General features: G+C 36.1%; 3 protein-coding genes, 1 long non-coding RNA gene and 1 pseudogene across 4 annotated transcripts; 2 read left to right on the forward strand and 3 right to left on the reverse strand.

Annotated features, from left to right (window-relative positions):
- The first annotated feature begins 1256 nt into the window (after positions 1-1256).
- On the forward strand, positions 1257-2223 carry LOC113327972 (annotated as a pseudogene).
- Positions 2224-8489: 6266 nt separating this feature from the next.
- Positions 8490-11512, reverse strand: LOC113328414 (MDIS1-interacting receptor like kinase 2-like). Its single transcript, XM_026575527.1, has 2 exons — positions 9096-11512; positions 8490-9010 (listed from the first exon to the last, which is right to left on the reverse strand). Exons 1-2 carry the CDS (start codon positions 11377-11379, stop codon positions 8625-8627), a joined length of 2670 nt encoding a protein of 889 aa, XP_026431312.1. The 5' UTR covers positions 11380-11512; the 3' UTR covers positions 8490-8624.
- A 1019-nt stretch (positions 11513-12531) lies between these two features.
- On the forward strand, positions 12532-14906 carry LOC113328415. Its single transcript, XR_003349390.1, has 2 exons — positions 12532-12884; positions 14119-14906. It is a non-coding gene; the product is annotated as an uncharacterized LOC113328415 (long non-coding RNA).
- Positions 14907-17684: 2778 nt separating this feature from the next.
- Positions 17685-19994, reverse strand: LOC113327973 (MDIS1-interacting receptor like kinase 2-like). The gene has a single exon (XM_026575077.1). The coding sequence runs from the start codon at positions 19992-19994 to the stop codon at positions 17685-17687; it is 2310 nt and encodes a 769-aa protein (XP_026430862.1).
- Positions 19995-21407: 1413 nt separating this feature from the next.
- On the reverse strand, positions 21408-27470 carry LOC113327974 (probable leucine-rich repeat receptor-like protein kinase At1g35710). Its single transcript, XM_026575078.1, has 3 exons — positions 26121-27470; positions 25270-26007; positions 21408-21551 (listed from the first exon to the last, which is right to left on the reverse strand). Exons 1-3 carry the CDS (start codon positions 27468-27470, stop codon positions 21408-21410), a joined length of 2232 nt encoding a protein of 743 aa, XP_026430863.1.
- Positions 27471-27765: the final 295 nt, after the last annotated feature.

A 27765-nucleotide genomic window follows, 5' to 3' on the forward strand; every position in this document is an offset into this window, starting at 1 on the left:
GGTCACAATGTAATCTTTCAAAGTGATTCAAGTCCTACTCTCCAGCTGCTGATAGAAAGATATGCGAAAGCAAGGGAGAATAGATACAGTATTAGTGATGACTTTAAAAATGATCCTAACACTTGTATTAATTTTAAAGTTTATGCTTTTATTTTAATTTCTAGATTCAATATTAAGAAGGAAGCAAACATAGCTACCTTTTTTAATAGAAATGCAATCCAAAATACTTGGACAAATGAAGGATTAGAAGCTATTCTACATCACATATATATTAGGAACTGCATAAATCTTGTAACAACAAATGATCCTCAAAGTTCTGTGAGTCATTCAACTAAATATATTGCTGGAGGACTTCTCCTCTTTTCCGAAAAAAAATAAATTTGTATGTGGGTTTCGTACAACAAATTTTGTACGTTTCATTTCTAATATAATTTTATTTACCGAGCCAAAAAAAAACAAACACAAAATTGGTTAAAAAGACCAAACTCAACAATTTCTGGGTGAAAAGGACATTTAGATTTTGATACTGTTTAAATGGACAAAAATATAAAAATAGGCAGGATCTAAACAGTTTCATCCTACACATTTTCTAATACTTTTTTTATTTTTAATTTATGTCAGGATGCATTCAGTTTCATCCTTGCTATTTTTTAAGTTTAAGTCAGGATGAATCCAGTTTCATCTTTACTATTTTTTTGGTGTCCATTTCGTCCATACTAATTTTTACTCGTCCATTTGAACCATGTTTTAAAAATATTTGGACAAATGACCCATTTTCCGAAAAAGAAACACGCCTTTGCACACATTTTGCAGTCAAGGATTGTTATAAACCCTAACACTCCATTTTCCAATAGATTTGCATTTATCTTTTAACACAAGTGATTAGTATATCCACGCAGAAATAGGATATCCATGCAAAAGTGTATACGTGTGTGCACCAAAATGAGTGTACGCTACCACGGTTTTTGCCAAATAGTATCCATAACACGAATCATAACGCCTACAGGCTACAGCAGCGTTAAAAGTTGTCCAAATAGTACAGGGCAGAACTAAAGGGTGAATATGATACAACTAAAGCACAACAAAGGTAGAAGCCAAAGAAGCCCTATCCACCTTATCTTCCGAATGGTACGTGGCAACGCCCTCTTCCTCCTTGTGGCAACCCCCTCTTCCTCCTTGTATCTCTGGGTTGATTGAAACTGAGAGAAGATCTGTCTGTGTTCTTTTTTCTTTGCTTCTTTGCTATTTTCTCCAACATGGTTATGGTTTTGACGATCACATCTCTACTAGTTCTAGATATGCAGGTTTTCGATCCTATTTATAGATTTTCCTTCAATTTTATATTTGGGTAATATATGGTATCTAGCTAGCTGAATTGTCTATGACTATGTGATCTTTTGCAGAAAGATTTTGTTGGCCCAGGAAGTCCAGCTTTGGTGCTATTGTTCCTTCAGTAATAAAAGCAGTAAATATTGCACGACAGCGCGGTGTTCTTGTAGTTTGGGTATTCTTTTTATCAAATGTAACTAGCGGGAGTAGCTCGCTGCTGTGTTTGTTGTCCACTTTTGTGCAATCTTCTTATTTTTTATTAAAAAATAAATCAGGTTGTTCGGGAACATGACCGTCTGGGACGAGATATAGAATGCTTCCGCAGACACATGTATGGTGACAACAAAACTGGCCCAGTTGTTAAGGGAAGCAAGGGGGGAGAATTAGTGGACGGCCTTGTGATTACCGGAAATGATTACAAGTTAGTGAAGACACGGTTTAGTGCTTTCTTCGCAACAAACCTGGATTCATTTCTACGAAGTTCTTGCATTGAGAAATTAGTTGTTGTAGGTAAGTTATCGGAAAGCTCTAATGTTATCTGTTTTATCATGACATTTCGTTTCAGAGCTGAAATCATTATTTTGTCTGCTTAGGTGTTCAAACCCCAAATTGTATCAGGCAGACTGTTTTTGATGCGATATCATTAGATTATAAATCAGTTGTGGTCATTACCGACGCCACAGCTGCTTCTACACCTGAAGTACATGAGGGTATGTTTTCGTAATAAGATGAATTAAACCAGAAAGTCACACTTATAATTCCATAAACTGTTACTGATTAAACACTTTCTCACGGACTTGAATTTTTAATAATACACTAGCCAATTTGTTCGACATGAAGCAAATCGGTATAGACACACCAACACTGCAGGAATGGTGCCAATCTGATGCTTGATATGGAGTTGAAAGGCGCTTAATGCAAGCAAGATCTGTTATTACTTGGCAAAATTTATTATACAGCTAGCAAAGGAGCTTCAAGTTTTTTCTGGCATTATGGGATTCTTTATTTCTGTCTTCATGAGCTTGTTTTTTTTTGTTGTCTTGGGTTGTCAAATTCCCCTTCGCTTCCCTTTTCTTTTTTCTTCCCCTTGTATTCATTGGGTTGAGGTACCCCTCTTAAATACCTCTCATTTCAATGAATTTTTCTTTGACCAATAAAAAAAAAGTTAAAAAAAGTTTTTTCGGCAAGATGAATAGTAGTGTTGCTAATGCATGTACTCAACTGCGTCGATTAAATTAGCAAGATTAGCTGGTTCAGTTGTACTGTTTTAGATGAGTGATGGCCCTGAGATTCTGCTCTACTCCCCTGCCGGAAGCAATAATTTCGATGAGAATTCTATTCATCAGTTGGTTTAGTATTTCCGGTCTTGCACAATTGAACGGATGTAGTTTATCAATAACTACACTGAGGGAAATATCAGAGTGAATCAAACTACAATAGTCATTCCCAAAGGAAATCAGTGACGCCTCTTAAATAAAAACAAATATATATCCGAATATGAATTGTCTCTTTATCAAAACAATTTTAGTGGTTCACTGCCGACAGGAATCAACAATTTAACACAATTGACAATATTATTATTTGGTACCAACAATTTTGTTGGGCATTTACCACAAGATATATGTCAAATTGGAATTCTAGAACAGTTTATAGTTGATAGTAACCACTTCACGGGTCCTTCAGTAAAATGAATCTAATAATCCTACCAGCATGTCATTTCCAACTTTTGTAGAAAACTCAACCTTGAAATATGTTACACAAATTATTATAACATGATGTAGTACATCTTTCTCTGTATCAACAATGATTGTTGATCCCTTTCTTCTGTATCAACTGTAACAGTTGATCTCATGTTTTTGGATCAACTATGACTGTTGATCCAGTACGTCAGTTTAAGTTAGCTTGCTTCGCAAGTATTTCCTTTTCTAGTTTTCGTCAAACTCTTTCCTTTAATCAGTTCATGTAAGTCTATATAAAGGCTGGAACTCTTGTTTACAAGACACATCTTATTATCAATATTATTATCAAGTTTGTTTATCAATTTTTTGTGTTAGAATCTTGATCCTAGAATCAGTTTTCTATTAAGTTTCTGACGAAACTTAAACCTATTCCTGTTACCCCTGTTCTGTGCTACACTAGTTGGTATCAGATACAGAGTTTTTAGATACTTATCTAGAAACAGATCCTTTCCACAGCTTCCGCAACAACTCAAAACCCTAAATTTTCACCCACCTACCTTTCGTTACAATGGGAGACAAGTTAACACCAACTGAAATTGATGCCATTGTCACAACACTTGAAACCAAGCTCAGCGCAACACTTGAAACCAAGCTCAGCAACAAAATTTAAACGTCTTTTAGTTCCTTAGAAACCAAGTTTTCTATCAAGCTTGATTCAGCTACAAATTCTCTAAAATCTGCACTTGCTATGCATGGAGATTGTTTAGACAAATTATGGATACATGCTGGTTTTGGTGACTAGGTGATGCCTAAATTAACCGATGATACAGAAGGGGACCAAATCTCTGGCGAAAAAGAAGAAGATGAAACCAAAAAAGATAAACCTTCTTTTACTCATAATGATAATATTCCTGAGAATATTTCCCATACCCTTTACCACAAGGAACCCTTGGAAGGTTATGTTAACAAAAAAACGATTACCATACCCCTCAACTATGATGAAGATGACAAAGCTGAAGAACTCAAAGAGAAACAATGGGTTGATGAAAAACGATTAAAATCTGGTATGAATCCTTATGGAACTTTACCAGAATATAAGTTGAAGGATGATATACCTAGTTTTCATGGTAGTTTACATATTGAAGACTTGCTGGATTGGTTTTATGAAGTCGATTCCTTTTTCACTTTCATGGAAGTTCCTGAATCTTCTCAAGTTAAACTGGTAGCTTATAAATTAAAAGGTGGAGCTGTAGCTTGGTGGGAAAAACTCGGTGAAGATCGACGCAATGCTCATAAACCTCCTATACGTACATGGCAAAGAATGAGACAATTATTAAGAGATAAATTCTTACCTAGAGATTATATGCAACAACTTTTTATTAAGCTTCAAAACTGTCGACAAGGGGCCAGATTAGTTGAAGAATACGTTGCTGAGTTATATACTTTAGTTGCTCGTAACCAATTGAATGAAACTGAAGAGCAATTAGTTGCACATTTTATAGCTGGTTTGAATAATTTAATTCAATAGGGACTGATGCAGTCCGTGTTTACAATGGTTGAAGCCATCCAACAAGCTATTAGAGTTGAAAGGCGTGTACTCAGTACCTCTAGACAAGCAACTCCACGTCAAGCTCGTTATCAACACTTTTCTAAAACTGGCAGACCATATAATTATTCTTATGGTTACCAAGCTGAAAAGGGATCAACAGTCGTTGTTGATCCGTCCTCACAGGGATCAACTGTCTTTGTTGATCCACATGACAGAAGTGCAAACCAACCATATCAGTAACAACAACCTACTTCTGTTCCTTCGGAACCTGCTCCTACAATGCATATATCGTTTGCTAAGCCACCTCAGCCTCCTCCACAACGAAATTTTGTTCGCAATACTAAAGGTAATCAGTTTCAACAAGATTTTCCACCATTATCTAAACATCTAACCCTTATTCAAAATTTCGAGGAGATAAATGTAACAAGTGCAACCAAACTGGCCATACTTCTAGTGATTGTCGCAAATTCCATGCTTACATTAATGAAACTTCAGACGAAACACAAGAAGAAGAAGCATTAGGAAATGATGAATTATTTTTATCTTCAAGAACATGAGACTTATGATGCGGATTTCCTTGGGATGATTCGACCGTTTTTAATCACTGAACCATGTCCTATTCAGAGACATAATATTTTCAGATCTCATTGTTTTATTGAAGAGAAGCTTTGCACTATGATCATTGACAGTGGAAGTACATAAAACTATGTTTCTGCAAAGTTAGTTGAGAAACTTGGTTTACCTGTTACTCTTCATCCAAAACCGTATTCAGTTGGATGGATAAACAACTCTTCCACTCAACAAATTAATCATCAATGTTTGGTGAAGTTTTCTTTCCCTGGGTATTCAGATTATGTTTTGTGTGATGTTATTAACATGACTGCAACAAGTTTATTATTGGGAAGACCATGGCAGTATGATATTCGTGTTGTTCATAACTGCTATGAGAATACTTATACCTTTGTTCATGAAGGGTTTACTAAGTTCTATGGCCTTTAGAATCTTCTAATTCAGTCAAGGAACCATCAGATAACAAGAAAAATGCACTAGTTGCTACCATTGTTCATTCTTGACAACCAAATCATTCTTTGAGTTCTCATGAAGATGATAAAACAATGGTGGAAATTCCAGACAAGGTACAACCTTTATTATCTTCCTTCAATGGCTTATTTCCTACTGAATTACCCAATGTTTTGCCTCCATTAAGAGATCTACAACATCAGATAGACTTTATACCTGGAACTCCTATTCCCAATCAACCTCATTATAGGTTAAGTCCTAAATAACATGAGATTTTACAAGGTCAAGTTGATGATTTGTTACAAAAAGGTTTGGTAGGCTTAGCAAAAGTCCTTGTGCTAGTCCATCCTTTTTAGTAGACAAAAATGATGGTGGACATCGTATGTGTATAGACTGTAGAGCATTAAACAGAGTTACTATACCATATAGGTTTCCCATACCTAGAATTGATGACATGATAGATATGCTTTCGGGTGCTAAAGTGTTTACAAAGCTTGATTTACGTAGTGGGTTTCATCAAATACGTATTCGAGAAGGTGATGAATGGAAAACAACTTTCAAAACAAAAGAAGGGTTATATGAGTGGTTAGTCATGCCTTTTGGATTTTCTAATGCTCCTAGTACTTTTATGCGCCTCATGAATCAAGTTTTGCAACCTTTTCTTGGAAAATTTGTCATTGTATATTTTGATGACGTACTGATTTTTAGCAACAATGAAGAAGAGCATATTTCACATTTATCTCAAGTCTTTCAGGCACTGCAGGACAATGTTTTGTATGTGAATCTAAAGAAGTGCACTTTCTTTACAAACAAGGTCACTTTCTTGGGATATATTGTGTCGGATACTAGTATTTCTGTGGATGATTCTAAAGTTAAGGCAATTGTGGATTGGCCTACTCCAGCATCTATTCGTGAAGTAAGAAGTTTTCATGGGTTAGCTTCTTTCTATAGAAGATTTGTGAGAAACTTTAGTACCATTGCAGCTGGTTTGACAGATTGTTTAAAGTGTGATACTTTTGAGTGGACTGAAGAAGCAGGTAACAACTTTAATCTTCTTAAGGAAAAATTGTGCAGTGCACCTGTTCTTTCCATGACAAATTTTGATAAACCTTTTGAGATTCATTGTGATGCTTCTGTTGTTGGCATTGGGGCTGTGTTATCTCAGGAAGGACATCCATTTTCATACTATAGTGAAAAGAATTCAGATACAAGGAAGAAGTGGTCTACTTATGAGTTGGAATTAATTGCTCTTGTTCAAGCTCTTAAGAATTGGCATCCTTATCTTATTCACAGTGAATTTATTGTCAATACTGATAATCAAGCTCTCAAGTTTTTGAAAACTTCAACAAAGGTCAATAGGATGCATGATAGATGGTTATCTACTATTAACCAATATACTTTTTCCATTAAACATCAAAGTGGGAAACTTAATCAAGTTGTTGATGCTTTGAGTAGGAGAGCTCATCTTCTGGTTACTCTTAAACATGAGAGTTTAGCCTTTGATTTCTTAAAAGATTTATATAGTGAAGACAAAGAATTTAAGAAACTTTGGGACAAGTGTGGTTCTTCAACAAGAAGTGTTGATGATTTTCTCATTCCAGAAGGGTTTCTTTTTAAAGGAAACCGTTTATGTATTCCACAATATTCCCTACGTCTTCATCTCATCCAAGAATTACATGGCAGTGGCCTTGGTGGACATTTTGGACGTGATAAAACAATAGCTTTGGTTGAAGAACGTTATTTTTGGCCTTCTATTAAAAGAGATGTTAAAAAGTACGTATAAAAATGCATGGTTTTTCAACAGTATAAAGGTAATATTCAAAACACTGGCTTGTATACTCCTCTACCAATTCCTGAAGCTCCTTGGGTGGATATTAGCATGGATTTCGTGCTTGGTTTACCACGTACTGTGAGGGGGAATGATTATATTATGGTAGTTGTTGATCGTTACTCAAAGATGGCTCACTTCATATCATGCAAGAAAACAACTGATGCATCCAATGTTGCTTATTTATTTTTCAAAGAAGTAGTACGTTTGGATGGAATTCCCAAAACAATTACTTCTGATCGAGACACTAAATTTTTGAGCTACTTTTGGAAGTCTTTATGGATGCGTTTGGGTACTAAACTTCAATTTAGTACAACTGCTCACCCTTAAACAGATGGACAAACTGAAGTGGTCAATCGATCTTTAGGAAATCTGATTAGAGCCAAGATTATTGGAGGAAAAGAGAAGCAATGTGATAATCTCCTTTCACATATGGAATTTGCTTATAACACTTCAGTTAATAGATCCACAGGTAAGACACCTTTTCAGATTCTTAAGGCAGATAACTTTGTTGAGAAAGCTTCACTCATACATCAAGAGGTACAGTCAAAGCTTGCAGATTCTAACAACAAGTACAAGGACGATGCCAATCAGCATAGAAGACTTAAAACTTTTGGTGAAGGAGAATTGGTTATGATTCATCTCAGAAAAGAAAGATTTCCTACTGGAGAAATATAATAAGACCAAGATGAAGAAATATGGACCATTCAAGATTTTGAAGAAAATCAGTGACAATGGTTATTGATCTTCCATCGACTTGGAATATCTCTAATATCTTCAATGTGCAAGAAATATTCAAATTCCATGGAGAGAATGAAGTTCTTTCTATACATTAACTCGAGGGCGAGTTTGTTTCAAGAAGTGGGGACTGATGTAGTACATCTTTCTCTGTATCAACAATGATTGTTGATCCCTTTCTTCTGTATCAACTGTAACAGTTGACCTCATGCTTTTGGATCAACTATGACTGTTGATCCATTACGTCAGTTTAAGTTAGTTTGCTTCGCAAGTATTTCGTTTTCTAGTTTTCGTCAAACTCTTTCCTTTAATTAGTTCATGTAAGTCAATATAAAGGCTGGAACTCTTGTTTACAAGACACATCTTATTATCAAGTTTGTTTATCAATCTTTTGTCTTAGAATCTTGATCCTAGATACAGTTTTCTATTAAGTTTCTGACGAAACTTAAATCTATCCATGTTACCCTTGTTCTGTGCAACACTATGACAGCATTATGTCTCTTAGTGTAATAGTTTCAAAAGGCTTTGCTAAATTTGCCATGCTCTGAGCAAACAACGATAGTTGTACTGATACTTCTTGCATGGTTGGCCGAGTATGTGGATCACCCTGTAAGCATGAAACTCCGACCTTCATGATGTACGTTATTTCGTTCTTCACAATATCTGTTGGTGCTCCAATGCGTTGGTCCAAGATGTCTCCCAACCTTACATTTTGCCCCACCTTACTGGCAGAGGAAGATGAAAGGACATCATGCGAGAGTAGTGTGATGATTTCAGATGGATGCCTTCCCATTAGTACTTCTAATATGATCACCCCCAAGCTATAAACATCACACTTCTCGGTCACCTTCATTGTATATGCAAGCTCTGTAACAAAGTTATTAACAACGAAGATATTTGAACAATGGTAACAATTACAAATATATTTAAAAGTCTTAGTTGGATTGTGTACCTGGAGCAACATATCCATAGGTTCCTGCAAGGGAAGTCCAATTGGAAGAATCTGGTTTCAAAATCCTCGCCGTACCAAAATCAGAAACACGGGAATTATATCCAGAGTCCAACAAAATATTATTGCTAGATATGTCTCTGTGAACTATTGCTGGGATACAATCATGGTGCATGTAGGCAAGTGCATTAGCTGTTCCCCTGATGAATCTTAGCCTCTTTATCCAATTAAACCCCATCGCCTGTTCTCCATCTAACAAAACATTTTTCAAGCTTCCTCTTTCCACAAACTCATAGACCAGAAATGAGATCCGCCTTGCAGGATTAGAACAAAAACCAAAAAGCTTAACAATGTTCCGGTGTCGTATTTTTGTGAGTGCATGAACTTCACTTTCAAATGACTTGAGCTCAAATGCCTCAGAATCTTCATCTGATGGGTGAAGTTTCTTCACAGCAACAACTTGACCTGTTGACAGCTCTGCTTTGTAAACGCTCCCATATCCTCCCTTTCCGATGCAATATTTAGTGTCAAAATCTTCGGTTGCTTCAATTATGTCCTCGAAAACTATTTTTCCATCATAATTCCAAATTGAAAATAAATTTCTTTCGGAATTGGTAGCTCTAGCTTGATCTGTAAGGGAAGCATTTTCTACCCATCTTTTCCGAAGGCGAAACAAAAGGGCGAAAAGTATAAATAGAAAAAATGTTGAACCAATCGAAGGAAGTAAGATCATGAGCAAAACTTTATTATGCTTGGCTTTTTTTCTTGCAGTCACATCCAAGGACTTGCATGGTCTAACTCCTGTAGAGTTATTACCGCACAAATCTTTGTTGTTCTTCAATGCATCAACGTGAGCATCCTTAAAGGCTTTAATATTTGGAAGAGGACCACTCAATTTATTATACGAAACATCAACGCTGGCCAAGCTAACCATTTGATCAAATGAAGATGGAATTGAGCCATAAAACTTGTTGTGCGATAAATTTAGTGTTTCTAGTTTGCTTAGTTTTCCAAGATCTGGTGGTATCTCTCCACTCAACTCATTGTAACTAAGATCTAACAAAATCTGTAACGAATCTAAGTTTCCTATCTGGGGTGTGATGGTTCCATTAAAACTGTTTGTGCTCAAATTCAAAGATAATAAATTTGAGCACTCCCCAAGTTGTTTGGGTATTGACCCGCTGAGTTTATTTGTTGAAATATCAAGATATTGCAGGTTGGATAACATTCCAATTGTCGAAGGCAACCTACCAGAAAGTTGGTTATTGCTCAGATGTAACTCGATCAATGAGGACATTTTGAATAACTCCTTAGGAATTTCACCTACTAAGTTATTTGAACCAAGATAAAGTGCACTTAAAATCTTCAATTTTCCCATCTCAGCTGGTATTCTACCTGTGATATTATTCCCTCTGAAAGATAAGGCTGTCAAATTTCGACAATCACCCCAGTCTTTTGAGAGTTCACCATACAACATATTGTTACGCACAGTAAATCTATATAGATGCGGATACACATGGAACGCCTCTGTCAGATTATCTACCAGTTTATTATATTCAAGTCCGAGAGTCCTAAGGCTGGTGCAATTTCTAAGGCTTCTTGGTATAGAACCCTTAAAATGGTTAAAACCTGCAGCAAAATTTTCAAGTATTCCGCTTTGACATACGTTTTGAGGTAAATAACCAGAAAACTTGTTTCCATTCAAATACAATTGTTTCAACTGAGTTAGATTGTTGATTCCTATTGGCAAGGAACCAGATAATTCATTTTGAAAAAAAGATAAATAAGTCAAATTTCTCAAGTTACCGACAGAAGCAGGGATTGAACCAGTGAGTTTATTCAAAGACATATCTAAGGTAACTAAAGACCTTAGATTACCGATCTGGGATGGAATGGTTCCGAAGAGATTGTTTTGGCTCAACTGAAGAATAACCAAGTTGGAAAAAGATGAGAAGTTTAAATTATGAAGTGTACCTTGTAAACCCAAATTTACTAAGCTCAATTCCACGACGCTTCCTTGGTTGTTACAAGTGATTCCATACCACTTGCATGGGTTCGTTGTACTCGCAGTAGAATGTATTTTCCAAGAAGGGAGGAGCAAATGAGTTTGGTTAACGAGGGTTGATTTCCATTTCAAAAGGGCATCTACTTCTTCTTCAACTGTTAAATCTCTATTCCGAGTTAAAGAAAGAGATGAACCAGAAGCAAAGACAATAACATTTGAAGATGTGAAAAACAGCAGTACTATAAAAACTAACAAAGTAGAAGAGGCAACTTGTAGAAACATTTTAAAGAACAGATTTTGTTTTTTCAAGTGAAAATCAATCAAGTCTCATAAGAATACTGAATACTACTCAAGTATATAGATTGCTTTTAGTTTTTTGTTATAGAAAAAATGTCTCATCATTGTTAAAATGGATGTGAATGCCACCACCGACCCACTAATTTTTAAGCGTTCACTGGTTTCAAATATTATTGTTTCTAATATCTCTTCTTTTTCTTTTTCTATCATGATGAGTGCCAGTGCCACCATCAACCCACTCGTTTAATATAAAATTTACATAATTAATTCCCACTAGCATAAATGGGACACGTTTCTTTTTGGATGTAACATGCGACTAAGGCCAATCTACCCAGCAGGTTACAGCTTTAATACACTCAAGCCAAGAGTAAAATTAACCCGATTATGGGAGGAATGCATTTACTATTTTATATGACGGAGTCACTCGTTAACCGCAGAGTACGAAAAATGAATTTCTATGGATATTGACAAATCTGCTTTAGTGTCATAATCCTCGGCTTGCTTCAATTATGTCAAGCGACCAAGCATAATGGAAAACTGAATACCTACAGAAGCTGGATTTCTACGGAAAGTTAGTTTTCAATTTCCACTTTTTGTCAAGCATCACTTAACTATAACCTGTTCCATTCACTATCCAAACCAGGCATATTCACCACATTTGAGCTACGGGTTGCCGTTATGGTTGGATTTTAATAAATTATGTGTACGTGTATGGCTGGATTTAGGGCTGCACAGGAACCGTCCCGTCCCGTGGAACCGTACCGGAACCGCAGGAACCATACTGGTACCATCCCGAAACCGCGGTCAGATGAGACAGGTACAAGTACCAAAAACTGGTACCCTGCGTAGGGTAGGTACAAGTAACGGTTCTAGACTATTCCCGTCCCGTCCCGTAGTACCGAGCAACAAGTAATAACGTCTAATAATAGTTAGCCTTTTGAAAACTAATTAGTTTTTGTTCATTTCTATTTAGTTTTTGTTGATTTTTTTAGATTTAAAACTGATTGTAATTTTTTGGTTTTTGATTTTAGGATTCTGGAATTTTTGGTGTGGTTCATTACTTCATTTGAACTTAGAATTTAGAAGAGTTTTTGCTTTATTTTCCTTTTTATAATTTTACATACATTAGGGTAAAGAACCGGTACCATCCGGTACCGTATCGAGTTAAACAAGTACAGGTACGGTCCCATTCCGTACTGCACATGTATAGGTACAAATACAAAGTACAGGTATAGGTACTGAGCTAGGCAAAGACCCGTACCGTCCGTCCCATTTGTATTCTAGATGCTTTTTTTTTTCGTCTCAACAGAAAATCGAGAACCAAACTTGTTTCCCTAATTGGCTAATTCGAATTATACAAATCAAAATATTTCTAAGAAATCCCTATTTGCAGCAGGGTTTTAACAAATCTCTTATCAAACTCGGCTCTTTGATGATTTCCTCTCGAACAAGGTGACTCTTAGTTCACCTGATTGCAGCAGGATTTTAAGGTATCATTTCAATTTCGGTATACATTAATTACTTCCCCTGATTTCTTTCACGAATTGGGGTCTTGCTTCACATTTCGTTATACACAACTTACTTCACTTCATTCAGCTGATTTGGAATCACAACTTTTGGATTTTTCTTTTTTCTTGAGAGATGGATCACTGATTGATGCTTCTGCAATAAATAAATTTGAGTATTGATTCATGTTAAAATCCACCTGAGTTTTTTTATTCAAGTTTGCTTCAATTTGAACCTCAACTGTTTGACAAAATACCAGAATGAAAATAATCAGGTTGTTGTGGGTGTTTATGATTTCTTACCATGTGATGTATCATTTGAATATTAAGTTCAATGTTCAGGTTGTTGTAGAGTCTACTTGATAGATCGATGCACCACCACATGAAATTTGTGAGCCTACTTGATAGCTCAACATGGAAACTTGGTCATCCCCAGTGGCATTCTAGGTTTCTAAACTTCATCATCACAGACACTTCATAGCTCCATTTCTGCCTAAAATTAATAGCTGAGTAGGCCGTCTTTGGCGAAGCCTTTTGAAACTATCACATTAGCAGATCTACTGATATTGTCTGATGAGTTTGTTTAACCAAACCAGCTTCTTATTTGCATTTTATTTGTCAGTTATTAATATATTAAAACCAGGTTTGTAAACTTTATAGTAAACCCCAGTAACAAAGTTGAATACTTGTAAAAATTGGTAATATTAAAGCCTTTAAATGCTGATTGAAGATGCTTCCAGCTGGCTAGGGATGGTGGAAATCTTCATAATGCTGATTGCTGTGCGTTGATAGTTACGGGGCACCAATATTATTTGTGCCCAACAATATCATTCAATATATTTACTGAACTGGGTTAGTTGGGAACTTAGGGTTCTTAGTATATCCACGTTGAGTTGTTCGATTCTCAATAGATTTCGACATCCAACTGCATACCCTTGTGATAAATGACATCTGAACCTCCTCGTACAATCAAGGGACCATCCCATTTCATGTCATTTTCCTAGACTTCTGGTTGAGGTTTCAAAATTTTGAAAAATGCTATTACATAACCCCCTTTTAGGACTTGGTAAATTATCACTCTGAATACTAAACCTGTTCTTGATAAGCATAAAATAAGTTGTTACAAATGAAGATTGCTACTGCGACGTTATTAGTGTTTGCAATATTATTTGTTTCATCTATTGCATTTGCTTCACTTACTCATAGAAAACAATTACAGGTAGTAGTAAAAGAAGAAATTGATGCACTCTTGAAATGGAAATCAACCCTTGTGAACCATACCCATTCTCTCCTCCCTTCTTGGAAGACAAATACTACTGGGAGGACTAGGAGCCCATGCAAGTGGTACGGAATTGTTTGTAACAGCGAGGGAAGCGTTGAGGAATTGAATATACCGGGTTTAGGCATACAAGGTACGCTCCATAGTTTCGATTTCTCATCCTTTTCCAACATTGTTAGTGTTGACTTGAGCCAAAACAACCTCTTTGGGCATATTCCGTCTCAAATTGGTAATCTTTCAAAACTAATGCACCTTGATCTTTCCTTCAATACGCTTTCCGGATATGACATTATTGCGATTTCCTCTTGCTTCTTCTTCAACTCTCCATGTCGTGTGAGGAGAAGAACAAAGTACGGTATTCAAGTAAGTTTGTGAAACACTAGCTAAGAAGAACAAGGAATAGGCGATTTCCTCTTGCTTGTTCTTCAACTCTCCATGTCGTGTGAGACTATGAGGAGAAGAACAAAGTACGGTCTTCAAGTAAGTTTGTGAAACCCTAGCTAAGAAGGAATAGCCTAGTTGGCCAGAGGATCGAGTCATAGAGTTTAATAATGGGCTGGAGTCTTTGGACACGGGTTATTACCTATTTTTCTTATGTTCGGTTCGGACAAAAAACCGTTTTATGAAGTCTGGCAAAACATGTTATAGAGGCTGTACATAGATGCAACTATTCAATCAAGACTTATATTAGCATATGCGCAAACGTTTCATGTTAGTTTGCGGTACCACCTCTCTTGTCAAAATCTTAAAAATTTCTCTTGTCATCCTTTTGGTCAATGTGTATATGTCCTATAGGACTATAGGCGTGTCCGGCCTTGGCAAGGCGTCTGCCCATTAAAAAAAAATGTATAAATTGTGATACGACAACAATTGGGAAAGTAACCGCAATTCAAAGAACCTCCGGGTTCTTTAACGGTTTAACCTTCTTCGGTTCAGGTAATACTTTGATGATTAATGTTTTACAAGCTCTTTGATTAGCTATCTACTTCATTATCGATGAATTAATTAGTAAGTACCATGAATTTTTGGTGGGTTTATTATTATGCTTGTTAAATGATTCATATCTATGTTGTGTTTATAAGGTGTTTGCGAAAATGCAGCATCTAAAAGCCATTACATTACTGTCCCATTTTAATAAGGGTTCGAAAAATTCTGGGCTTGTAATGGGTCTGAAATTTAATAACGGTTATATGATAAGGTCAAAATCCTAAAACTCTTTTTCAACTACAAATCCTAGTAACAGATTTACATGTTCATGCTCGCCATTTGTTTGATTAGAAGATGATCAACTTATAATATATAGAGAAGAATAAAAGTACTGTCAGATTGCAATGGAAACGTTTATCTTTATTGCTTTGTTTTAAAGGGTATTACAATGTTTTCCTTCAAGGAAATTTCTGCCCTCGGAGTTGTACCCTTACTGTAATTTTCTACTCCCCCGCCCCCTCCCCCCCCCATGCCTATGGGATACTCATATGCACCTTACTTGTAGGTTAAGGTTACTTCTAAATATTTGTCTTTCTAGACCAGGAAACTGCCCTATATATGTTTTTAATCTTCTAAAAATAGGTCTCATTCTAGGATTAGGAAACTACTTCTTGAATTACTTAAGGTATTTTGATGGGCCTATATATACCGAAAAACGGATTTTAATTCAGCAAAAGATTTGTGGTCATTTAATCACCTTCTCAGGAAATATTGTTTCCAATCATGGTGTTGAAAAACAAGAAGAAACGCAAAATTTTGCGCATCAGCAATGTGGGTGTGGGAGAGGATAAGATAAGTAATTTACCTGATGCACTTATTCATCATATTCTTTCTTTCCTTCCAACCAAATGTATTATGTCTACCTGCATTTTATCCAAAAGATGGAAGTATTTATCCAGCTCCATCCCCATATTTGATTTTCGTCGGTGGCGAGGTCTCAATTGTACCACGGAAGAAGAAAAACACTTGAGAAGCCAACAGTTCATGAATTTTTTGGACACAGTATTATATCATCATGAGAGGCCTAAAATTCAGAAATTCTGTCTCAATTGGAACTTCGATGACCCTTTTGATGAATATCGAGTAACTGGATGGATTAATATTGTTATAAAGCGTAAAGTTGAAGAACTTTCTCTTTTAGCAGGATCATCCTTTTTCTTTCCTTTATCATTTTTTACCTGTGATTCACTGACAGTATTAGACTTTGAGTGTTTTGTAAGACTCGATGTTCCAAACACGGTATGTTTTCCAAAGCTCAAGTTCCTTCGTCTAATATATATGGGTGTGAATGGGATAAATATCGAAAAACTTGTTTCTAACAGTCCCATCCTCGAAGACTTGAGTCTGATATACTGTCATGATTTGGAGCCTTCAGTTTTACGCCTTGGGGTATTTCACTGAAGAAGTTGCAAATTCAAGACTGTTCATATTTTATAAAATCAATACTGAAGATTTTTGACAAAGGTTTTGAGGTAAATAACCAGAAAAATGGTTCTCGTTCAAATACATTACTTTCAACTGTGTCAGATTGTTGATGAATTCTAATGAACCAGCTAATTCATTTTGAAATAGAGATAAATGAGTTAAATTTCTCAAATTGTCTATTGATGCGGGGACATAAGAGAGTTTGGCCTTCCTATATCTTGAGGGATTGTGCCAGAAAGTTGGTTTTCAAATAGTAAAAGAGTCTCTAGGCTAGACAAATTGGTTAAAGAAGCAGGGATTGAACCATTGAGTCGGTTTTTGTACAAATAAAAACTTGTAAGAGATCTTAGCCTACCAATTTCTCGAGGTATGATGTCAGAAAGGTTATTTTCAAAAACTGATAAATAGTCCAAGTTGGTTAAATTGCACATTGAAGTAGGGAGTGAACCATAGATATTGTTTGAGGCCAAATCTTTAGGAATTGTTCCAGAAAGTTGGTTATCATGTAAGTTAAGAGTGTTCAAGCTCGTCAAATTGGTTAAAGAAACAGGGATGGAACCAATGAGATTGTTTTTGTACAAATAAAAGTCAGTAAGAGATCTTAGCCGACCAATTTGCGGAGGTATACGAGCATAATGGTGGTGCTCGTGCTCGTATAGAGCTCCCAGAACTCTATTGGTGAAGCAAGACCTAGTTTGTGAAATTTCTCTTCTATTGATTGAATTGATTCTTGCTTGCTTACAAATGATACATGAGATGCCTATTTATAGGCTTGGTACAACCGACAATATTTTTGCTAGAGATTTGTACGCAAATCTACACAATCCTAGAACTTTCTTGTCAGTTGTCATTACAAATTACATGTTCCAACATTCTCAGTGTCTAAAGCCCAATTTCTACATGTTTTATTGGTGTGGTTATAACCCACTCAAGAAGGGGTTTTACTAAGGGCACACCGAATAATATTAATTCTAGATTCATGCTTAGAATCTCTTTGATTATTTCCTCCAGGAACAAGACGCATTTTTTTAGAAGTACATTTATCAATTCAAACACAATACAAAAAAATAAAAAAATAAAAAAAAATATTACAATCAATTTTCGTGAATACAACAACGGATTATTCTAATCACAATGGAATCGATAATTCTCCAATACCCAAACCACCATTTCTCTTTGTTAAGAAGCAGAACCAAGAACAAACCCCAAAACCCAACTCCGAACCCCAACGCAATAACACCATAAAACAATATTCTCTCAATTGCATCCTCTTTAACACCATCTTCTCCGACTTCAATTGTAGGATTTGTATTACATGGTTTTAAGCCTCTTGAGTTATCACCACACAAACCTTTGTTGTTCTTCAACGCATCAACAGGAGCATCCTTAAAGGCCTTGGTGTTTGGAAGAGGACCACTCAATTGATTGTACGAAACATCAATGATAGTCAAGCTAACCATTTGAACAAATGAAGATGGAATTGAGCCGGAAAAATTGTTGTGGGATAAATTTAGTGTCTCTAGTTTACTTAGTTTTCCGAAAGATGATGGTATCTCTCCACTCAACTCATTGTTACTAAGATCTAAGAAAATCTGCAACGAATCCAAGTTTCCAATCTGGGTTGGGATGCTTCCGTTAAAATTGTTGTTTCTCAAATTCAGAGATAGTAACTTTGAGCACTCCCCTAGTTGTTTTGGTATCGACCCGATTAGTTTGTTTGATGATAAATCGAGATGTGTCAGGTTGGATAACATTCCAACTGCGGAAGACAACCTACCAGAAAGTTGGTTATTACTCAAATGTAATTCGATTAATGAAGACAATCTCAACAACCCCTCAGGAATTTTTCCTACTAAGTTGTTGAAACCAAGATTAAGTGCACTTAAAATCTTCAATTTCCCTATTTCAGATGGTATTCTTCCAGTGATATTGTTCCCTCCGCAAGATAGGATTACCAAATTTTGACAATTCCCCCATTCCTTTGAGAGCTCACCATACAACATATTGTTTCTCACATTTAACCGTTCTAGATGTGGATACACGTGAAACGCCTCTGTAACATTATCAACCAGTTCATTAACTGAAAGACCGAGTTTTCTCAGGCTGGTGCAATTTCTAAGGCTTCTTGGTATAGGACCCTTGAAAAAATTTTGATCTACCTGAAATTTTTCAAGTGTTCTGCTTTGACATATATTTTGAGGTAAATAACCGGAAAACTTATTCTCACTCAAAATCAATATTTTCAATTGTGTTAGATTGTTGAATCCCATTGGCAATGAACCGGTTAATTCATTTTGGAAAAGACTTAAAAGAATCAAATTTCTCAGATTACCTACAGATGCAGGGACTGAACCAATGAGATTATTCATACCGGATGCGAAGATGGTAAGAGACCTTAAATTTCCTATATTTTGAGGTATGGTGCCGGAAAGCATATTATCGTGCATGTATAAATTGCTTAAGTTGGTTAAATTGCATATCGAAGTAGGGATGGAACCTGTGAGATTGTTTCCGAAGAAATCTAAGGATGAAAGAGAGTGTAACCTTCCTATATCTTGAGGAATGATGCCAGAAAGGTGGTTATCCCCTAGGTAAAGAGTGTTTAGGCCAGTTAAATTGGTTAAAGAAGTAGGGATTGAACCAGTGAAATTGTTTAAATCGAGGGACAAGTAGGTAAGAGACCTTAGTTTACCAATATCTTGAGGTATGATGCCAGAAAGGCTGTTCCAAAAAAATGATAAATAGGCCAAGTTGGTCAGATTGAATATAGAAATAGGGATTGAGCCAGTCAGACTGTTCATGTACAACCATAAATCAGTTAGAAGATATAAATTGCCGATTTCTTGAGGGATAAATCCACTAATTTGATTGTTGGAAAGATTTAATAACTTCAGATTTCTTAGAAAACCAATTTCTAGTGGAATATGTCCAGAAAATTTATTGTTGGAAAGATCGAGATAGGTGAGTTTTAAAAGATTACTAATTTGGGAGGGAATAGTTCCATAAAGATCATTCTGGCTCAAGTCAAGACTAACTAAGCTGTAGAAGGATGAGAAATTGAAACTATGGAGCGTACCTTGTAAACCCCAACCAATAATGCTCAATTTCGTGACACTCCCATCATTGTTACAAGTGATTCCATACCACTCGCATGGACTCGTTGCATTTGTAGTAGAATTCATCTTCCAAGAAGAGAAGGGAGAAGTAGTTTGATTCACAAGGCTTGATTTCCATTTCAAAAGAGCATCTACTTCTAGTTCTACTGCTTGAAAATGTTGTCTATCACGAGTTGAAGATATTGAAGAACCATATGCAAAATGAACAACAGCATTGTAAGATGAAATTATTAGTAACACCAACAACACTAGTGAAGTATCAGTGGAAACCCTTATTCGTTGAAACATATTGAAAGAAGAAGAGTTTTGTGTTTTTGGCTGATGATTGACTAATCAAGTAGAACGGGTTCTTATAATAAAATATTGTTTTGTTTGATTTGGAAGACTTGGTTAATTTTCAGTCAACTGATAATCTTTGAAAGATCTGCTACTTTGGAAATGTGTGGTTCAATGTCACAACTCTGACTTTTCCTTTTCCTCTTTTGTTTTTACTTTGTCCCGGAAAAACGCGTTAATAGAACATCAAGATCTATCGCCACCAATCAACGGAACTGAAAATGGATGCAAATGGTATCAACATCCCACTAATTCTAGACATTAATATCACTACGAGAAAATATACCTATTGCTACACCATATATTGTCACACCTTCAATATAGGTGTTGTAAAAGTAAATTTCTAATCGCAGTACTTTTCAGCCGCAGCTAAAAGCTATAATTTACTGTTGTAAAATGAAACTTTTGTCGCACAACTGTAGCAATAATATGAAAAATGTGTGGCAAAAAAGTATAATCTCTTGCTTCAACAATAAGATTGATGTTGCAAAAAAGACTTCTTGCTACATAGGTTATCGCGACACTAGTAGAGATTTATGCCATAACTATAGAGTGTTGCGATATATTGAGTTTCTTGTAGGGAATGAATAGAATAATAAACACCAATGATAACGGTTAGCTTAATTCAAATGCAATAGATGAAACAAATGCATTCCTTCTTTAAGAGTGCATCAATTTCTTCTTCTACTACTACCTGTAATTGTTTTTTATGAGTAAGTGAAGCAAATGCAATAGATGAAACAAATAATATTGCAAACACTAATAACGTCGCAGTAGCAATCTTCATTTGTAACAACTTATTTTATGCTTATCAAGAACAGGTTTAGTTTTCAGAGTGATAATTTACCAAGTCCTAAAAGGGGGTTATGTAATAGCATTTTTCAAAATTTTGAAACCTCAACCAGAAGTCTTGGAAATGGAGACGGTCCCTCAATTGTACGAGGAGGTTCAGATGACATTTATCACAAGGGTATGCAGTTGGATGTCGAAATCTATTGAGAATCGAACAACTCAACGTGGATATACTAAGAACCCTAAGTTCCCAACTAACCCAGTTCAGTAAATATATTGAATGATATTGTTGGGCACAAATAATATTGGTGCCCCATAACTATCAACGCACAGCAATCAGCATTATGAAGATTTCCACCATCCCTAGCCAGCTGGAAGTATCTTCGATTAGCATTTAAAGGCTTTAATATTACCAATTTTTACAAGTATTCAACTTCTTTATAGAAAATGGGCTATATAGCCAAAAAGGTAACTTTTCTGGGTCAAATGGACGAGTAAACATTCCACCTGGGTCAAATGAACAGAGTATATTTTTAATGGGAACAGACTAAATTACCCTTTCTATCACGCTACTTAATATCGTTTCTCAACATTTCTTCTCGTCTTCTCCATCGCCTCCACAGAAACCAGATCTAAAAAAGCTATTACAAGCGCTCTTTGTCCATCAGCTTCTGTCATCGTCTGCATCACCAAACAGCAAGTACCATCGTCTTCTTGCTACACCGTCTCCAATATCAAACCAGTAACATCATATTCCTCTACCATCTCTATCTCCTCCACAATCACAAACACCAACACCATCATCGACATCATCAACTTTATCCAACAACACCATCATAGGTACCAACAACACCACCATCAAAACGGGTTTTTTGTGTGCGTAATTTAATTAAATTTCTCAAATTAGGGTTTCATGTTAATTCGATTTCAGAAGATAAGAAATGAAGACTATGCTCAAATTAGTAAATTTCTTAACCTTAATTATGCTTTGATTGCAATTGATTTCAAAGTTGTTCATTTTAAATAGATGAAACTGGTTTTATCCTGTGCTAGATTGAGTTGAACAGACATGGCGAAACTGGGTTTCATCCTATACTAAATTGGGTTGAATTTGGTTTCACCCATTTTAAACTAGGATGCAACTGGTTTCATCATATACTAAATTGGGTTGAATTTGCTTTCACCCATTTTAAACTAGGATGAAACCGGTTTCATCTATAGGTAGGATGCATCTATGATTTTTGAATTAGGTATCACTCATTGTAAACAAAATTGGGTTGAATTTGGTTTCACCCGTTTTAAGCTAGGATGAAACCGGTTTCATCTTATGTTAAATTGGTTTATATTTCATATTTATGTTTGAGGTTACTGATGGTCGTTGGAGGAGAAGATGCTCATGGTTTATTGGGTTTGGTTTGAATTGGTGTTTGGTTGAGAAAATTTGAGCTGGGGGGAGGGGGTCTGATGTTGCTAAGAAGATGGGAAATTAAGGGTTTTACAGGCATGCAATGGTGGTGATTTGAGTTGAGACTGCAATGGTGGATTTGAGCTGAAAATTCACGTACATGTTGAAGGAGATTACTCTGTTTTTTGCTGGGATTGCAGATTTTTCTGTTTCTTTTTCCAATTATTGTATGGAATATCCACGTTCTCTGTTCTCTGTTTTATGTTATTTTGTTTTTTGTTCATGTAATTTTTAGTGGACTTGAGCTGAAATTTACGTACTCTGTAATTTTTTTGTTCTTGTACTCTGTTTTATATTGAGATTGCGGATTATTCTGTTTTTTTCTAGCAATTACTACCCAGTAAACATTTGAAGAAGATAGTGACATATTGGTATGTTTGGATTAATTAATAAAAAATATTCTGGATGAAATAACCAAACTGGATACTTACAAAGTATACTTCTGATTCCTGTCCATATAAACAGTATCAAAAGCTAGAAATCTGCTATTTCACCCAGGAATTATTTGTTTTGGTCTTTTTGACCAATTTTGTGACTTTGTTACTGGGGTTTACTATAAAGTTTACAAACCTGGTTTTAATATATTAATAACTGACAAATAAAATGCAAATAAGAAGCTGGTTTGGTTAAACAAACTCATCAGACAATATCAGTAGATCTGCTAATGTGATAGTTTCAAAAGGCTTCGCCAAAGATGGCCTACTCAGCTATTAATTTTAGGCATAAATGGAGCTATCAAGTGTCTGTGATGATGAAGATGATAATAGATCAGCCTTGAATTTCAGTTGAAATCCGGTATCAATTGGAGACTATTCAGTTACCTTATATTCTGTAGTGAACATCACTACAATTGGATATACTGATACAGATCGGATTGATAGGGTTAGAGATTAAGTGTCTATGTGCAAATGGAATATATCTTATATTCTGTAGTGAGCTATCAAGTGTCTGTGACTGTGCCATCAGAGAGCCCTTTGATGCGGATAAGCAGAAGCAAAGGTCATCTATGTGCAAATGGAATATATCTTTACCCCGTCGAGTAAGATTAGCCTCATCATATATCCATTTTCGATCTGATTATTGTTAGCTTTAGTTTTTAATCTTGTTGTGTTCCCAAGTTAAAGGTTTTCACTATCTCAACTCTTGCATGGCATAAAGGTACAGACCACGTGCCTTATGATGGATGGAAACCAGACTTACTGAAGGATGCCCATTCAGTAGAAAAGGGAGATTACAAGTAGTGATAATCGAATGACGTGGTAATGGTAGAATGAATTTTGTTTTTCTTTCTACTCTTATTTTATTTTTTTCTTGGAGAATGGAAGCCTGGGAATTTGAATTATAGGCTTAGAATATTAGTAGTAGAATTCATCTTCCAAGAAGAGAAGGGAGAAGTAGTTTGATTCACAAGGCTTGATTTCCATTTCAAAAGAGCATCTACTTCTGGTTCTACTGCTTGAAAATGTTGTCTATCACGAGTTGAAGATATTGAAGAACCATATGAAAAATGAACAACAACATTGTAAGATGAAATTATTAGTAACACCAAGAACACTAATGAAGTATCAGTGGAAACCCTTATTCGTTGAAACATTTTGAAAGAAGAAGAGTTTTGTGTTTTTGGTTGATGATTAACTAATCAAGTAGAAGGGGTTCTTATAATAAAATCTTGTTTTGTTTGATTTGGAAGACTTAGTTAATTTCCAGTCATCTGAATATTGTTATTTTTGGAAAAAAATATTCAACCTCAACTAGCAAGAGGTTTTTGATGGGGGGATATATGCTTCATTTTTGTCCATAGACACAGACGATAAGGTTTTTTTGTCGAAGGGAGTTTCCTTCTTATTGAAGGGATTACGAGAATTCCACCTAATAACATTTTTCCTAGTGGGAATCAAATTCTTCACCCTCTGTAAGGACAACAAGAGGGACAATGACCTCCGTTAGTACTACACACTAAATTCTTGCAAGATCACGACAGATTGTATTATTACTTAATTATCAGTAAGAAAAGATCGGGGATTGTGTTCCAGATTGTCAGGAACATAAGAATTACACGGCAAATTGTACATCTACTAATGTATCATTCCAATAGAATACAAAAGTCACTAATACCAGAACAAATTATAACAAAATAAAAAAAACAAGGGTTTACATTATTGCTATCAGTTTTTCTGGATACAACTGCATATTGTTATCACAATGGAATCAATAATTCTTCAATATCCAAACCACCATTTCTCTTTTTTGAGAAGCAGGAGCAAAAACAAACCCCAAAATCCTGGTAGGATCTTCACGGACCGCCGGACCCTATTCCTGGACCAGACCACATAGCACCGATACTGTCCCCATTTGACCACTTGTTGCAGCAGGTGTGGGGTTTTAATTTAAAAGGCCTCGGTACTATGTAAGAAGATGCCCAAGCTTATTAAGCGCCACATGTACTCCTCTTATTCTATGTGGGACTATCCTAGCTATACATATGTGGTGTTTATCGAGCCACATACTCCAACAATCTCCACCTTGACGAAATTAAACCACCTCACCAATCCAATCATACTCCACCATATGATCACCGTCCGTATAACTATCCATCAAACATGATTATTGTCACTACCCGCCCTGGAACCCTACTCCACCTTGAGTTAATGGGAAGGCTAGCACTAACTCCACCTTGAGCGTTAACTCTACTTTGGGCCTTGCCTGCTCCACCTTGAGTTTGACTCCACTTGCGCCCTAAACCGGGTGACATACACAACCACTTCTCCGTTCGGACAATAGCCTCAACCGTACGCTCTCATATTAGTTGTTAGGATCTTCACGGACCGTCGGACCCTACTTCTGGGCCCGACCTCATAGCACCGATATTGTCCCCACTTGACCACATGTTGTAGCAGGTATGGGGTTTTAATCTAAAAGGCCTCGGTGCTATGTAACGAGATGCCCAAGCTTATTAAGCGCCACATGTACTCCTCTTATTCCGTGTGGGACTATACTAGTTATACATATGTGATGTCCACATGCTCCAACAAATCCGACCCCGAACCCTAAAGCAATAACACCGTAAAACAATATTCTCTCATTTGTATCCTCTTGAACATCTTCTTCGACTTCAGTTGTAGGATTAGTATTACACGGTTTGATACCTCTGGAGATATTACCACATAATCCGTTGTTGTTCTTCAGTGCATCAACGGGAGCATCCTTAAATGCCTTAATATTTGGAACAGGACCACTCAATTCGTTGTAAGAAATGTCGACAGTGGTCAAGCTAAGCCTTTGATCAAATGATGAAGGAATCGAGCCGGAAAATTGGTTGTGGCATAAATTCAAATGTTCTAGTTTGCTTAATTTACCAAAATCTGATGGTATTTCTCCACTAAACTCATTGTAAGTAAGATCTAACAACATCTGTAACGAATCCAAGTTACCAATCTGAGGTGGGATGCTTTCATTAAAATTGTTTGTTCTTAAATTAAAATATAATAAATTTGAACACTCTCCTAGTTGTTTGGGTATTGATTTGATGAGATTATTAGTTGAGAAATCTAGATATTTTAGGTTGGACAACATTCCAATTGCCGAAGACAACGGACCAAAAAGCTGGTTATTACTCAAATCTAATTCGATCAATGACGGCAGTTTCAGCAACTCATCTGGAATTTCCCCAACTAAATTATTTGAACTAAGATAAAGTTCACCTAAATTCTTCAACATTCCCGTTTCAGATGGTATTGTACCAGTAATATTGTTCCATGCGAGAGATACAACATGTTGCCCCCAACAAAAAATCCACGTAGATGCGGATACACGTGGAATGCCTCTATAATATTATCGACCAGTTCATTATTTTCGAGTCCCAGATTTCTAAGGCTAGTGCAGTTTCTAAGGCTTCTTGGTATAGGACCCCTGAAATGGTTATCATGTGCCACAAATACTTCAAGTGTTCCACTTGGACAAAGGTTTTGAGGTAAATAACCAGAAAAATGGTTCTCGTTCAAATACATTACTTTCAACTGTGTCAGATTGTTGATGAATTCTAATGAACCAGTTAATTCATTTTGAAATAGAGATAAATGAGTTAAATTTCTCAAATTGTCTATTGATGCGGGGATTGAACCAGAGAGTTTGTTGGTGGAGAAATCAAGGGTCATAAGAGAGTTTGGCCTTCCTATATCTTGAGGGATTGTGCCAGAAAGTTGGTTTTCAAATAGTAAAAGAGTCTCTAGGCTAGACAAATTGATTAAAGAAGCAGGGATTGAACCATTGAGTCGGTTTTTGTACAAATAAAAACTTGTAAGAGATCTTAGCCTACCAATTTCTCGAGGTATGATGTCAGAAAGGTTATTTTCAAAAACTGATAAATAGTCCAAGTTGGTTAAATTGCACATTGAAGTAGGGAGTGAACCATAGATATTGTTTGAGGCCAAATCTAAGTTTGTAAGAGAACTTAGCTTTCCGATATCTCTAGGAATTGTACTAGAAGGTTGGTTGTCATGTAGATTAAGAGTGTTCAACCTCGTCAAATTGGTTAAAGAAGCAGGGAATGAACCAATGCGATTGTTTTTGTGCAGATAAAAGTTAATAAGAGATCTTAGCCCACTAATTTCTAGAGGTATGATGTCAGAAAGGTTATTTTCAAAAATTGATAAATGTTCCAAGTTGGTCAAACTAGATATTGAAGTAGGGATTGAACCAGTGATATTGTTTACGGCCAAATCCAATATTGTAAGAGACCGTAGCCTTCCTATATCTCGAGGAATGATACCAGAGAGTTGATTTTCATGAATCGATAAAATGGTCAAGCTGGTCAGATTGCATATAGAAGTAGGTATGGAACCAGTCAGATTATTCATGTACAACATTAGATCAGTAAGAAGATATAAATTGCCAGTTTCTTGAGGGATGGATCCACTGATTTGATTTTCAGAAAGGTCTAAATATAGCAGACTTGTGAGAAAACCTATTTCTGGTGGAATATCTCCAGAAAGTTTATTGAAGGAAAGATCAAGGTGGGTGAGTTTTGTAAGAACACTAATTTGGGAGGTAACGGTTCCAAAGAGTTTGTTCTCGCTCAAGTCAAGACTAACGATGTTTGAGAAAGATGAAAAGTTGAAATTGTGGAGCTCACCTTCTAAACCGAAACCGGTTACTATTAAGACACGTAACATTGAGACTGATATAGAAGGTACGTGTATAATCACCAACGAAGTTGGTAGGAAATCTGAGACCGATATGAAAGGTACCATATATAGGAAAGTCTTACTTGGTCTATATTCTTGAGTCCCGTGTGGTAGGTCTCAGAGTTGTATTAGGAAATAAGATATTTGAGTCTTGAGTCCCAAGTATTTGAGTATTGTATAAATACTTAATTAATCAATGAGAAATCCACCGAAAGATTGAGCAATTCTTGACATAGCATCAAGAGCCAGTTACGATACCTAAACCCTAAAAAAAAAAAACGAA

The sequence above is a fragment of the Papaver somniferum genome, unplaced genomic scaffold (genome assembly GCF_003573695.1).
Source record: "Papaver somniferum cultivar HN1 unplaced genomic scaffold, ASM357369v1 unplaced-scaffold_107, whole genome shotgun sequence".
Lineage (NCBI taxonomy): Eukaryota > Viridiplantae > Streptophyta > Magnoliopsida > Ranunculales > Papaveraceae > Papaver > Papaver somniferum.